This window comes from Rhinatrema bivittatum, chromosome 1, assembly GCF_901001135.1.
Source record: "Rhinatrema bivittatum chromosome 1, aRhiBiv1.1, whole genome shotgun sequence".
NCBI lineage: Eukaryota > Metazoa > Chordata > Amphibia > Gymnophiona > Rhinatrematidae > Rhinatrema > Rhinatrema bivittatum.
The window spans coordinates 530900376-530915825 of NC_042615.1; the positions used below are offsets into that span (position 1 = coordinate 530900376).

The window sequence follows — 15450 nt, forward strand, 5'->3', positions numbered from 1 at the left end:
ATAAATAAGCAAACATAAATAAACAAAATTACAAAATATTCTAGACACAATAAAAGAAACCAGAGACACAACCAAATCTCATATCTGATCATACCCACAAAGACAGACATTACCAAATCGCCCTCAAGAGCCACCATAGCCCTCCTGACAAGTCACTGAGGGAATTTAATAGGGAAAAGCCAGGGAAAGTGAAACAGATCTGTTTCTGCCTTTAATTCTTCTATAAGCCATTCCACAGAATAGGACCTGCAATTCTAAACATCCTGTTTCTAGATTCAGAGAGCCACGTATCTCTTAAAAAGATAATTTCTAATAAACATTGCGAAGATGACCGGAGTGCATTCTGTTTTGTCTGTCGATCATCCTTTCACGTTTCCCTTTTTTTCTCTTTCAGTCACACCATCACATGATGGCTCTCTGGCTGGTGGAGGGACCAAAGATCTCAGAAGAAAGGAGAAAGATCTCTCAAACCCCAAGTGATGCCGAGAGGGAACCAGCAGTACACAGATGGTATTTATATAACCAGAGAGGGGCAAAAAAATGAACATAAGGATGATAACTTTCAAACTGGTGCGCGGGCGCTTTTTGGCATGCTCGTTGGCATGCACGCATTGGCATGTGCCCAGAGACACAGCCATTTTATAACTTGCATCTGTATATGCTTGCATGTTATAAAATAGCCTGAACACAATCATATGTGCGCCCAAATTTAAGTGGGCACGCGCCTGTGCGCATAAATCCCGCTTCTACCACATATGTCAGGGAAATTTAAAAGGGGCATGTGTTCATGCCATTGCCAGTTTCACCCGTTCATCCACCAGTTTGCCCAGTTGACAGCTGGGTCCTCTAAACTTCCCTAGTTTAATAGCCTTCACTCTCCTCCAGTTACCCCAGACCCTTAAATCACCACAGTTATGGCTATTTTTTTTTTTACTTGCACCTCTTCCATAGCATAAGTAAACTTATGCGCCACTGGACCTGGGCGTGCACCCAGGCGCATATGTATTTACACATACATCTCTTGGCCACGCCCTGAAATGCCAATGCCCTGCCCAGACCAGGCCCATGCCCCACCCCTTTCTGAAAACGTTTGAGATGTAGGCACAGCGGGAGATACGCACATATCTGGGCGGCTTTTACAATTTGGTTGGCGCCCACCAGTCCGTCTTGTGCATGTATACCCCAGTTGATGCACCTACTATGCTTTTAAAATTCACCTCACATTTTTTATTTACTTCAGCCAACAAATACTTGCTTGGTGAATTTCAGAGGTCAATATTCAAATCCAGTTAGACGAATAACTCACAAGTTATCTTTCTATATGGCAATTTGTTTTAATATTGAGCTTCTTATCCGCCTAAACTTTAGCCAGGTAAAGAAGAGGAGTTCCGGGGATGTTTCAGGGAGGAGTTAAGATACCTGGCTAACTTAGCTGATTTTTAACTATAATCAGCTAAATTAGCTGGTTAATATTAGGCCTCTTTCAGAAAAGGTCTAAAGTTATCCGGCCTTGTGTGGCCAGCTAACTTCCTACTTAACCAGATATCTTCAAAAGTCAGGAACTTATTTGATATTTTGAGGGGAAGGGAGGGGATAGGGCCACATGACTCTTTACTTATTTTTGTTTTTCATATGACACTGCTACTTAACCAGATTATCTTTTGAAGATATCCAACACGGCCAGATAACTAAAAAACCGAACCGGTTATTTTCAAACAGTTTAGGTATTTTAGTTATCCAGCTAATGTAGTCGTATAACTTTAGGTAAGTATATTCAGCAGGACGTTTATCCTGCTGAATATACGGGACAAGTTATCTGACTTACTTTAGCCAGATAACTTGTCCACTCACCGGCTTACTGAATATGGACCTTTCAGTATTTTAAAGCTTGTGTTAGTTTTCCAAGGTAACTAATAAGAACAGGTGAATAGTACCTTTCTTATGAATGTTAGGAGAATTATTTTTGCTTTTTCACGAACATATTCATCAAAAGATTTAGAAAACAATTTTCAAAATGATCTAGCTAGCTAACTAAAGAATTAGCTGGTTAGATCCATTGGAGTGAAAATTCTCCCTCACACAGCAGCTAAATACAGCTGCTTAGTAAAATAGGATTTCAGGAGACATGCTTGGGTCAGGAGCTAGCAGGGGATAACTTAGCTGTCTAGTGCTGAAATTTCAGTGCTAGCTGGTTAAGTTTTGTAGCTACCTCTGTGTGCAGGGATAACAGTAACAAATCTGATTTATGACAATTTTCAGTCACAACAAGATAGATAGGCTGCAACTGAAAATTACCTAAAGACAAATGATTAAAACATAACTGGCTATCTCACCCATGAGTACAGTATTGAAAATTGTACTGTTAATGACATATCTATTACATGTATATTCAAAAATGATGAAAGTTTTCTCCGATAAAATAACTCTTCCATAAACAATACCAAAATAAACAGGCTAATATTAACATATTTCTTCAAGTAAATGTATACAGTGATAAGTTTTATGTATAATTGACAAGAGCAGAAACTAAACTTTTGATACGAAAATTTTGATATCCTATATCTCTAGTTACTAAGATCATCATCAAGTATGGCAAGTCATAATCAGATGGGGGCATGTACAGATAGAACTAATGTGATTCTTACAAACATTTTGTGCTAAAACTATTTTTCTCATTACAGTGACCTGTTGTTTCCATTTCTGATGGGACCCAGCATAATCAGATTAGTTTCTACTGCAGTCTACTTCTATTTTTTATAAATGCTAGAAAATAATCATTAGAACATGGTAAGATCTGAAACTGGCATCATACTAACACCTTCAGGATCCAACCCATCCTCGTACAGGGCGGAGAGGCCACAACAGAGACGTTGCTCTGCCTCTGGATCCCAGGGATTCAGCGTGGGGTCAATGGGAGGAGGTTGGGGGTGGATGGGCAACGGTAGATATAAGTGCATGCCAGTCTGCCCATCAGCCTCTTCTTTAAGTGTTTTTTCCCGTCCATCCCACTCATCTAGGCACAGGTTGCGGGTGGCCCGAGTATTATGTGGTGAGGTGAAAAGATGCCAAATAGAGTCGCAGCATAGTGAGGGATGGAGCTGGCCACATCCAGAGACACATAGCAATGTTATAGCTGATTGGGCAGGGACTACCAAGTAACAGGTCTTCCTGCCCCTTGCATTATACGAGTTGGTGTGAACTGAGACAAGTCACCTGTCAAATGTCGGCTTTAACAGCCTGCTCTCCACCCAGTTATGTTGTATATTTGTAAGTGACTCCTGCTGTTTTACAGGCCAGATGATGACGCACTGTGCAGAATCTCTTACTTTAGGGGCTAAGCTTTGACGGCCCTGTGTCCCAAAAAGCAAAATATGGTTGGCTTGCATGATCAACACGGTGGCAGTGTGATACTTATTGAATGTTTGTGAACTGGAATTCAGCAGGAACTGGGTGTGCAGGTGAGAGCATGGTCACCCCATAGGTAACTGGGACGTGAGTTGGTGTATTTGTTCAGTGACTGAAATGTGGAATGTAATTGACCTGTGCTGTGGCCATATACATCCAATAAAGATTTTCTTTCTTGAACAGGCGTGTGATACAGAAGTCTTTTATAAATTAAATAGGAAAGGGGGGTCAGGGTGGGCAATAAAATATGCTGGGGGGAAGAAGCGAGTTGTACCTGTCATGGTTGTGTTATTCATGAAAACTGAGAAAAACCCTTATCAATCAGTATTTATTCATTCTCTCTTTCTCTATATATGTATGCATATATTTATATATAGGTGTGTGTATGTTAATATCGTTACACATAAGTCATATATTAAATTAAATGGTGACAGATTTAAAACATTTAAGCAAGTATTTTTTTCAGTCAATGCAGATAAACCGTGGAATGCAGTGCCAGAGAATGTGATCAAATCTGGTAGTATAGCTAAGTTTGAAAAAGGTTTAGGACAAGTTTCTGAGGGGTAGGTCCATTAATAATTATTAGTTAGGTAGATGGAGGGATTGCAGCAGGGAGTAGATCTTCCCATTTGGATCTGCTGAATATTTTTAAGAAAGCCAGAATAGCAACTGTGGGAGACAGGATGCTAAGCTCAATGGCCTAACTTCGTAGTGCATCGCTTATGTTCTTATACACGCAAACCACTGGCTGAAAGTGCACATGCCCTTATAATCTCCTTCTATAATTGCAGTAATCAGTCCAAATTTTGTTCATCTAATCAACAACAGAATGTACAACATATATCGCTTCTTTTCTCTTCTTTTTTTCATATTTCTTTCTTAACTCATTCTTGTACAACTGTATTAAAAACATAAAAGAATATGTCATACTACAAATATGTTACTGCTAACCTTCGACAGAGAGGAGAGTGACTTGATCTTGGGCTTGACGATTTATAATCCAGGTAGTTGGGAATTGAAGATGAACGAGGGAAAGATGGACTTCTGTTAGTTTTAGAAAAAGAAGTGCCATATGTAGGGTCATTTGCATCAAAGTACGATGACCTATGATATGAAGTATTCAGTTCCTCTGGGTCCATGAGCTGTGTACAAGAAAGGCATCATACTGTAGGTAAAAAACAACATTAGACAAGTTGTACAGCCCTGTGCTTTCACTGCTATGCTGCACTACCAGTGAAGACATACACTATCTAGACTGAAAGCATCTGATGTACATGGCCGATGCAAGGGTATTAGGTACCCTAGGCTAATCTTACAGACTTGCGTGCCCCCCCCACTGAGACCTCCCTACGCAGAATTAAAAATAATATATTTATAATAAAAGATTTTACATGAAAAAGGACATTCTGAGGTAAAAATGTCAACATGCATATTATATTTACATGCACTACTGTAGTGCCAATCAGAAAACTCTGCAAAAGAGACCCTAGGAACTCATATAGTATTAGGCCTATTGTTACATGTGTTGAGTATGAGCTTGGCCCTCAGAAAGCCATGAGTAAACTGAATTACAGTTACAATATAGTAAACCTCCCATACCAAAACTGCACTAATTGCCAGCACTCAAACAGTCAGAACTTAAGAAGTGCCATCGAGCTCAGCATACGTCTACGACAGTGGCCAGTCAAGGTCACAAGATCAACTAATAGTTGATCTACTTTTTTGTATCTCACTCTCAGGCATAAGCGCTGACTTTCCCAAGTCTACCTGGCTAATAACTTTTTATTCAGTATCTTGTCCAATTCTCTTTTGAACCCCACTGTGTTACTTCCTTCTTTTTATTCTGTATTTGGTTGGGGTCTGTCTCTGTACTACATGTATGAATGAAGTGAAGTATTCTGGTAGCGTGTAGTTCTGTGAAGGGATCTATAGCAGCTTGGCTTGTTCTCTTTTCCTAATAGGAGGTATATTGATGTTTTAGGGTCTGGTGTAATATTTGCAATATTGTCTTGTTACTGTTTAAGTACTGGCATGTAGTGCTGTTCTGATATAGGAGATGTACTATATTGTAATTATATTGTACTATATTGTAATTATAATTTGGTTTACTCATGGCTTTCTGAGCGCCAAGCCCACACCCAACAATAGGTCTAAAACCATATGGGTTCCAAGTGTCTTTTTTGCTTTTTTACGGGATTTTCAGGTTGGGACCATAGCATTGCCTGTAAATATAAAATGCACGGTGTAAGTGATATTTTTATCTCAGAAAACTAAACTTTGAATGTCGTTTTCATGTAAAATCTGTTATTACAAAATGAATAATTTTTAATTGTGTGTGAGCTGGGCTGGAGGTGTGAACATGGTTGAGGTCGGGAGGGGTGGAGGGGGTGCGTAAGGCTGTAAGGTTCGCCTAGGGCATTTAACATCCTTGCACCAGCGCTGAGCCTGGCCAGGAAAAAGATGGCAATCTTAGGGCTGGGGATTCATTGAATTCAGAGAAGGGGAGAAAGAAAAAAACCCATTTCAAAATTGATCTCTCTTAGTTTAGAGAAAAGGGGTGGTGCCAGAGCCATAAAAGGCTCTGACCACATGTCATTGGCTTTTTTAATGCCTTCAGCCACAGTTTAGTGGATTCAAACTTCTTCAAATCTTCAGAATTAGACAGTAGTCTCATCCTGCAGATCTTGATTGTCCCTTGGTAATATCCTAGAGCAGTTGCTGCAATAGACTACATCATGATCCTGGCCCAGACACCTATAACAGGTCTTGTTATGGACATCATCTACCTGCACTCTAGGCAAAACCTGAAGTTGCTTATGTTGTTTACATTTTTTATTATGTAGTTCTGTTTTCATATATCACCAATAAAACTGTTTATAAAAAATAAAAAAAAACCCAACCCTGAGGTTGCTGATTTTCTTTTCTACAATAGCCCAAAAAATAGACAAGGTGAAATGAAAGGAAGAAATTTTCCTTGAAAGTAGACCATCTGAAGAAGAAAAAGGAGATATCGCCAGGTCATGAGGTCAGAAGCCACAACCTAAGTGGGCCTGTTAACAGGAATAGTGAAAAATAATAAAACCTAGAAAAGATTGAAAAAAAACCTAACTACACCTACTAGAGGAAAATATAAAAAATTTAAGGCACACTGAGGGGAAAAAGGGGAAACAAAAGATGGTAACTTTTAAACAGCCATGCGGGCGCACGTATACGTGCATATGCCAGCTGGCGCCCAGAGACGCGGCCGTTTTATAATATACGCGTGTTTATGCGGGAACGATATAAAATCGGCTGCATGCGCGTACATGGCGCACAATTTTAAATGAACGTGCATGAGCGTGCAAATGCCAGCTCTACCGTGTAAGTGTGGAGGGGGGAATTTTATTAGATACGCTCGCCAATGCAATAGCCCTTTTTTCCAATTTGCTCCCAGTTTGCCCAATTAAAGGATCAGATTTCCTAACCCCTCCTGTTATTTAGTCTCCCTGTTACCCTTTTAACCCCTTTTACCCTTAAAACCCCGCTGAGTCGCCTAGTTTTTTTAAATTGTAATACTTACACACCATCCATATCAGAAGTAAAGTTACGCAGTAGGGAACCCCGTTCTGAGCTTGTGCACGTACATACCTAAGCGCACATTTCAAGGTAACTTCCAGAAACGCCTGTGTCCCACCCGTGCTCCGCCCATACCACGTCCACACCCCACCCCTTTTTTAAAGTTTTGATTTGTACGTGTACCGGGAGATATGCGTGTACTCATGCGCTTTTTAAAATCTGCGCGGTACGCACCGGCCCCAGACCCGCGCATATCTCCTGGCTTTGGCAGGCATGGGGCTTTTAAAATCAACCTTAAATAGTATGTTTCTATAAAAATGCAGATAAAATACTGCCAGCAGAAAAATGTATCCATGCTATCTATGAAAAACAATGAAGTGAAACATACTGTATGAACGCCTAGACCTGGGAACTGCTATACATGCCCAGAAGGATCTTCAAGAATCCCCAAGAAAATAATAGAAACATATTCTGTGTTGGTGACATCCTATGACATCGCCCATCTGTGTAACTAAGGTAACTTGCCTTCAGAGAAAACAAGTATTTCTTCCAGTTCTACTATTTGAAAATATGCAGCGACCTGTAATTAGACTTCAGTGGAGTTCTGTATTTTATCAAGTAATACCTATATCTTAAATAACTTAATCAAAACTATCTTTACATAGGGATAAGAGGAAAATAAACATGGTAATTGGAAAAAGCATAATCTCATGTCACACATTGATTTTATATTACAGTAAGTACCTTTTCTGAGGCATTTGCAGCTTCGAAGCTGTCAAATGACAAAGCTGAAAGAAAATAAAGGAAATAAGTTATATTGTTAATGAATTATAATATTGTTAATTCTAGAACAAATCTTCATACATTCTTTTAAAACTAATTTTTAGCTACTCCTACTTTTGGGGATAAATTTCAAAGGGATTCTCTGTGATCAAACAGGTGTTGACCTGCAGAGAAAGTCCCCTTTCAAAAACTGTACCCCTTCCAGCGGAGAGAAGAGGGGTGGAGCCAGGGTCATCCTGGCAAAGTATGCACAGGGAGGTTTATAAACAACCGCAGGCTTGTCCAGGTAAATTACCCAGATAAACATACACAAGTAACTTAAACCATATATTCAACAACACACGTGTGTCCGGACAAACCCAATGTATCCGGATAAGTTTACCTGGATAACTTTAGAACAGCTGTGCGGCTCGACAAGACTTCCCTGAATTATTTACCCAGATAACTCTGAATATTGGAGTTATCCAAATCAAGGGGGTCATTCTCTAATGCTATCGCACGCGAAAAGTCCCTTTTCGCGTGCGATAGCTAGTTCGGGGCGGAGTCAGCCCCGGAAGAGGAGGAGCCGGGGCAGTACCAGTGGCCAATGCTGCAGACACATCGCTGGCTGCGAAAGGTAAGATTCCTTATCGCTGCCAGTTTCACGCCGAATAACTACACCTTTTATGGTATATTCGGGGCGAAAGCCGGCAGCGATCGCACCGCGGAGGTGCGATCGCTGCCGGCTATTGCAGGACCGCCCCCCCGCCCCCGGTACCGCCAGATTCTCTAAGGTCGCAGACCTTAGAGAATCCAGGCCTAAGTTATCCATATTCACTATTATTATTATTTTTTTTTTCTATCCTGCCTAGACAAAGTTCAAGGTGGATCACAAAGGAACAATCATAAAACCATAAAAATGGGACTTCAAACATGTATGGGATATCTTGGGGCGTTCTAGGGTGGGGGCCAAAGATACGTGCGCAAATTGCTATTTTAAAAGGCACGTGTACGTTTGGCAACTTGCGCACATAATTTTACATCTTACTTAACTGCTATCAGACTTGTTTATTGTGTAGCACTGACTGGGTGGGAGGTCTGGGTGAACTAGGAGGAAATCAGGCTGAAGCACCACGAGAGTCTTGATGACCTGGAGCTGGACTGCGCAAAATGGTGGCATAATTGGTAAACTGGTTAATCTCAATTACGCGCACATGTTTTAAAATATGCCAACTTATGTGTATAAATTGGGTTTTATGCGAGCAAGTCCTACTTTATTTTTGTGCATAAAATATAAGCGTATATATTTTTAAAAAGGTAGGAAAAGTACGTGCATTTAATGCATTGAAATACTCACTTTCCATGCTTTGCATGTATTCGTGTGTAAGCTTAAATGCACGTATATTTTGCGGGTTAGAAATATGCTGCAACGCATAGCTGTTTGAAAGTTATCTTCAGCATGTAAATTTCTGTACCTGCATTTTCAACAGAAAACCTCCAGAAAATTAACTTGCAGGGGACTGAAAATGTCCCCTATAATAACAAAATAAATAGGAATATAACAGTACTGATCCCCATCAGAACCCAATCCAGGGAACAAACTGACATATGTAAACCATGAATATAATATGAAATGTAAATATTGCACTGAAAGCATGTCAAATATGAATATTACACAAAATAAATGAAGAACAGACTCAGAGAGGAATTTTTGAAAATAGGGGAAAATAGTAATACTGCTTCTTTCATACATAGGTTATCTCTCTTAAGGGCACATATAATGCAATTATTCTTAACATCAAGCTGCTCATAACTATAGTCAAGAACCCTCGTCATCCACTTAAGGCACATAGAATCTCAGCTTTGCTTGTGGAATCACAGGCTATGGATCAGTCATCCTCCTGCTACAATCTTTTTTCTAGGCAGCTAAGTGTCTCTTCTTCCAACCTGTATGGGGTGGCCTCTTCCATCTTGCATAGGGCCTCCATAAATGGCCGATGCAGGGCTGCCTCTTCCAGTTTGCTCAGGGCCTCCTGGGCTGCAAAGGGATGTCCCTGCTGCCAGTCCACCCGGCGCTATTGTGAATCCTGCTGCTGCTCACACAGCTGTGCCATGGGGTAGTGATGCAGAAAGGAGATTAGGTGTGGGGAGGGGGTAAGAAGAGACTGGCTGGGAGGGAGGAAAGGAAGAAAGTGAGAGAAGATTGCTTGATAGGAACTGAGGGAGGAATGCATGAGAGAGAGGAGGAAAGAAAGAGAGCGAATATGAATATGAAGGAAGGATGAAGAGCGTGATGAAGGAGAAACTAAATTAAGGTGAAAGGAAGGAGAGATATTGAAGGTGAAAGAGCACGAGAGAGAAAATAAATCATGATAAATGAAATGGAATGAAAACAAAAAAAGAAAATAAACGAAGAAAGAAAAGTAATGAAAAGAAAGTAAAGAAATTGACAAGATGTGCATATATAGAGACTCTGTCAGATCCCTACAAGGAGTCATTCAGAATATACCATTTGTGTAGAGGAAACATAGCAAACATAGGGATAAAATTTAAAAGGGCTGTGCAGGTGTCCATTTGCGCATGGTTCCCGGCGCGCGCACATGGACGCAACAATTTTATAGCATACGCACGTCGACGCATGCATGTTATAAAATCCAATACCCACGCGTGCATGTGCGGGCAGGTGCCCACTCGCGTGTGCAAGGGGGAGTATTTTCTTTAACAGCGCATGGTGACGCAATTGGGCTATCCCCAGTTCCCTCCCAGTTCGCTCCTTTATTGCAGAGAAAGACCCCCTTTATTGGATTAGATTGGGAGGGAACTTCCCTAACCACCTACCTATCCTTACTCCCTTTTCCCCTCTCCTCCTCAACCCCTCAACCTGACCTACTTACCCTATTTTTTTTTTGTTTTCGAACTTACCTGCTCTCCTGCGCACAAGTAAGCTCCACGCACCGGCCGGCTACTGGCACATGCTGTCCCAGCCAGCCCCCACCTTGCCCCTTTTAAAAAAACCCAGCTCTTCCGTGTGTATCGGGAAATACACTCGTGGCTGGGCCGCTCTGAAAATGTGCTCGGCACACGAGCGGCCCGGCCACACACGGAGCTCCCGAGATTTGCGCATGCCGGCTTTTTATAATTCCCCTGCATGTGGGTAGGTAGCTCCCCCATGTGGAAGAAAGTATTTGGCAAGTTCCTCTGGAATATAAAGCCAGACCACCTTGTTAGGGTGTGGATTTTCTGTTTCCTTTTATAGGGACAGCATGTCATGGCTGTCCCCTAATTTTTCTGTTGTTTAAATCTTAATGCCTTCATGGAGATTTTTTTTGGCTGGGAGTTTCTTTCTACCCTCCCTTTCCCTTTTCTATGATGTTTTTTTTTTAAATTGCATTTTTATTTTCATAGTCAAACATTACAAATCGTTATCCAGAGCACAATACTCAGTCACAGCATGTATGAAACTTTATACAAAAATGATCAAACTGAACAATCTCCCCCAGCCCACCCCCCCTCCCAAAGTAACACGCTGATTGCCATCAGTAGGGTACTATGATCCTTAGAAAGTCCTGTATCCGTTAATAATTCCCAAACAGGATTCCAATCGAGTTGCATGACAACAGCTTACAAAACAAACTTATAAGCTAAAAGCGGACTCTGTTTTCCATTTATAAAATGGGTCCCATATCTTGTGACATTTAGGTAAGATATGATTCCTGATAGCTGTTAATTTATATAGGGGTAGATTTTCATACCTACGCGCAGGCGTACATATGTGCGCGCTACCTGGCATGCACACATGTATGCCCGATTTTATAACTGTTATAACAGCGGGAGTCGGCGCACGCAAGGGGGTGCACACTAGTGCACCTTGTGCGCACCGATCGCCCGCGGGCTTCCCCCATTCCCTTCCCTCTAAACTAACCTTCCCACTCCTTCCCCTAACCTTTCCCCTCCCCAGCCCTACTGTAACCCCCCCCCCCCCAAATTGTTATTATACCTTTTGCGCTTGCCTGGAGGCAGGCGCAGGTTGCGTTTGCCGGCAGCCTGCCAGCACGCAATCCTTCGACACAGCAGCAAATGGCCGCTGTGCCGGAGGCCTCTGGCCTCGCCTCCGCCCCTGGACCACCCCTTTTGAAAAGCCCCGGGACATAGACGCGTCCCGGGGCTTTCCGCACATCGCCGGGCCTTTATAAAATAGGTCCGGCGCGTGTAGGGCTTTGAAAATCCGGCCCATAGAAAACAGGCTCTCTCAAGTCTGTCTAAAACATTTTCCATGGTTGGTACTTCACTAGATTCCCAACATACAGCCAATTCACAACAAGCAGAAATTATGATTTGATGAACTAGAGCCCATTAATGTGTTGGCATATCAAGTGGTAAATTTAGTAATATCTGTAAGGAGGTTATTAGCAGGTACTGCCCTAGCACCTTATCTATAAACAACCAAAACTGGGCAATCCTAGGGCACCCCCACTACTGGTGCCAAAAGGTAACCCTTTCACCGCATTGCTTCCAACATAAATCTTTTTTTGGGATAAAATGTATGTATTCGGACTCTGGTGAGCTACCACCTCATTAATGTCTTATAGCTATTTTCAGTCAGGGTCGCTGAGATGGAGCTTCGTTTGGTGCTTATTCCTTTTCCAGTTTAAATTGACTATTTGAGTTTTAAGTTATCCAATAATTAGGGACTCAGTTAAATCATTTTCTTTCCTGTTCTACAATCATCGGGAGAAGTTGCTTCCCTGAAAAGGGGCCTGTGCATCATCAGTATCCAGAGGAGGGATGAGTTACAGCCATGCAAAGGAGCAGAAAGAGAGAGGGGAGAACGGAGTTAGGAATGGACTCCCAACAGAGCTCAAGCAAATCTATAAAAGATTTTGGGAGATCAGGAGTAACAGGAGGATCATTGTGATACTAAAAAGGGAGAAGAGGAGAATAACTGGTGCCAGTCAGGCACTATGAGGACAGTTAGGAGGTCCGAGGAGAAAATTACATGGAGAGTTAAGAGATATATGACTGTGTAAAAGTGGATCTCATCATTAATCCTTCACCTACATTGGGAGGGAAGCATTTAACTTGCCCTATGCCAATGGGATGGGAGAAACATCATATTAAAGACAAAATCAATTGGCTTTACCATCTTAAGCTTTAACCAGACTTTGAAGTCACAAATTTATTGAAAGATACTGGTACCATTGAAAAGTGAACTAAACAGTTGTAAAGACTATTTTCATTCTATAACAATATTTCAGTACAAGCAATATGGAAAACCAAGTTAGCTTAGAGTGTGTTTTTACTGCATAATCACATTAACACGCATCAGTGCTGATATCATCACTACTGTATGCATTAACTTGGAACTGGGACTTCAGTGCTGCAATGCAAAGTATCTTGAAAGTTATCTTTCTCCTGCTCAGGAAACCCTGAAGTTTGAGACACTATAACATTATGGGAAGTTTACCAGCTGAAACTATATTTGAGATAAGATCTCTGGTACCACTATCTGGGTACAACCAGCCCAGGGGTTACACATAAAACAAACTGGAAAATGTTATTTTTTTAACATATGATTTGCCATACTGAGTTAGATCATAGGCCCATCAAGCCCAGCATCCTGTTTCCAGCAGTGGCCAATGCAGGTCACAAGTACCTGGCACGATCCCAAAAGGTTGACAGATTCCATGCTGCCTATCCCAGGGATAAGCACTGGATTTCCCCAAGTCAACCTTAATAATAGTTTATGAAGTTTTCTTTCGGGAATTTGTTCAGCAACACTATCAGCTTTTACCACATCCTTCGGCGATAAATTCCAGAGTTTAATTATGCATTGAATAAAAACATATTTTCACCTATTTGTTTTAAATATATTACCTAGTAACTTCATTGCTGTTCCCTAGTCTTTGTACTTTTCGAAAGAGTAATCAACCAATTTGCATTTACCTGTTCTACTTCACTCATTTTATAGACCTCCATCATATCTCTCCTTAGCCATCTCTTCTCCGGGCTGCAGAGTCCTAATCTCTTTAGCCTTTCCTCATAGGGCAATCATTACATCCCTTTTATCATTTCAGCCCCCCTTCTCTGTATCTTTTCTCATTCCGCTAATCTTTTTTGAGATGGGGTGACCAGAACTGCACACAGTATTCAAGGAACTGTACTGTGTGCATACTGAGCAATACAGAGATAATTAATACAAAAACAATTAATTGAAAAGTCTGCAATAAAAAAAATAGGCTTTATGATTAAGTAATGTAAATTATTTGGTTATTTCAGGACTCTATCCCCTCAGTACAGAAGTATTTCTTTCATATTTCCTTTGAAACTACTGTTTTTTTGGTTTAAGAATGGGAACTTGTATGCTCATCTGTCTGGAATGGTAAAGGACCACAGAGGGAAGAAAATAACAGGATAACCTGCAAGCCACTGTAGGCTGACAATGTTGGATATATCCATGGCTTCTCATCTCCAGCAGCAGTTCAAGAGCAGAATCTACTGTGAGCATTAGAAAATTCCAAGGCAGAATTGTTTTAGATTCTGCGGCAATTTTGCAGTACATTTGCATAATTTTGCATATAGTAATGCAACACAGACAACAAATCAAATTTGGTGGGCTAACTGGTCTTTACCTGCCATCACTTATAATGCCACTGTTAAATGCAAATGAGCCACAAAATCACTCCTGAATTTTTAAAACTCTGCCACAGGAATTTCCAGCCTTTACCATACAATCTAATATGAATTGCCACAGAAGCCCAAGGGCCCTTAACTGTAGGATAGAAAGTGAGATGTCAATATTCAATAAACCGGTGGGTATCAAAAATATCCAGGGAAAGTTTTGCATGTAACATTTCCCGGATGTTTAGCAGCACTTATGCACACAAACCTGCCATTGAATATATTCAGCTAAAGCTACGCGCCAAATTTTATCTGGGTAAAGCAAGTTTGCTTACCATGCCGGTGTTCTCCATAGACAGCAAGATGAACTAGCCATGACATATGAGTGATGTCATATAATGGTGCTGAACACACACATTTCTCTAGCTCAGTAGAGTTTTTATTAGTGAAGATGTGCAGGAGATGCCATGCACATGTGTGTCTCACAAGCCTCTCAGTTGATTGCAGAGCTTAGCTTTGGTTGAGTAGTTGACTCTCCAGGCAGGCAAGCAGGTATAAAGCATGGCTAATTCATCCTGCTGTCTATGGAGAAGACCATTTTTGGTAAGCAAACTTGCTTTCTCCGTCAACAGGCAGGGCTGAATTAGCCAGGACACGTGGAGAATCCCAAGCTGAGGATCATATAGCAGAGCACTTGCTAAGTAAAGCAACCCAGCTCCCCCGTAGATAGTAGACTATGGGTGAACCGATGGGGCAAAACTGTTTGTCCAAATTTACTGCCTCTTCTGGTTAGGTTATCCAGACAGTACTGGGACATACATGCGACCAAGTTGCAGCTTTGCAAATGGAGACAGCTCTCATATGGCCACGAGCAGATATATGCAAGTATTGTATTATCTGTGTGTATGATATACATTCATTTTACAAAATATGCATATATCTACCCTGCAAGATACATGCATATATAAGCTTATGCACAAATACATGTAATGCATTGAAACCATGTACAATCAATGCATTGAATATGTGTACTTTATTACTTATTTTTAAAATATATGCACGTATAATTTATGTGCAAAAGTAGGACTTAAGTCTTGATTTACACATATA

General features: G+C 41.1%; 1 protein-coding gene across 3 annotated transcripts in view; it reads right to left on the reverse strand.

The window, feature by feature from the left end:
• SPATA6L (spermatogenesis associated 6 like) overlaps positions 1 to 15450 on the reverse strand; it is a 183778-nt gene that overhangs the window by 46806 nt on the left and 121522 nt on the right. For 2 of the 3 annotated variants that reach the window (XM_029613496.1, XM_029613501.1), the window contains exons 9-10: positions 7705 to 7748; positions 4357 to 4547 (exon numbers count right to left, since the gene is read on the reverse strand). In XM_029613496.1, the coding sequence (XP_029469356.1) occupies positions 4357 to 4547; positions 7705 to 7748 (235 nt within the window). Of the gene's footprint in view, positions 1 to 4356; positions 4571 to 7704; positions 7749 to 15450 lie in introns of those variants that run through there. The other variant, XM_029613504.1, reaches the window with a different exon arrangement.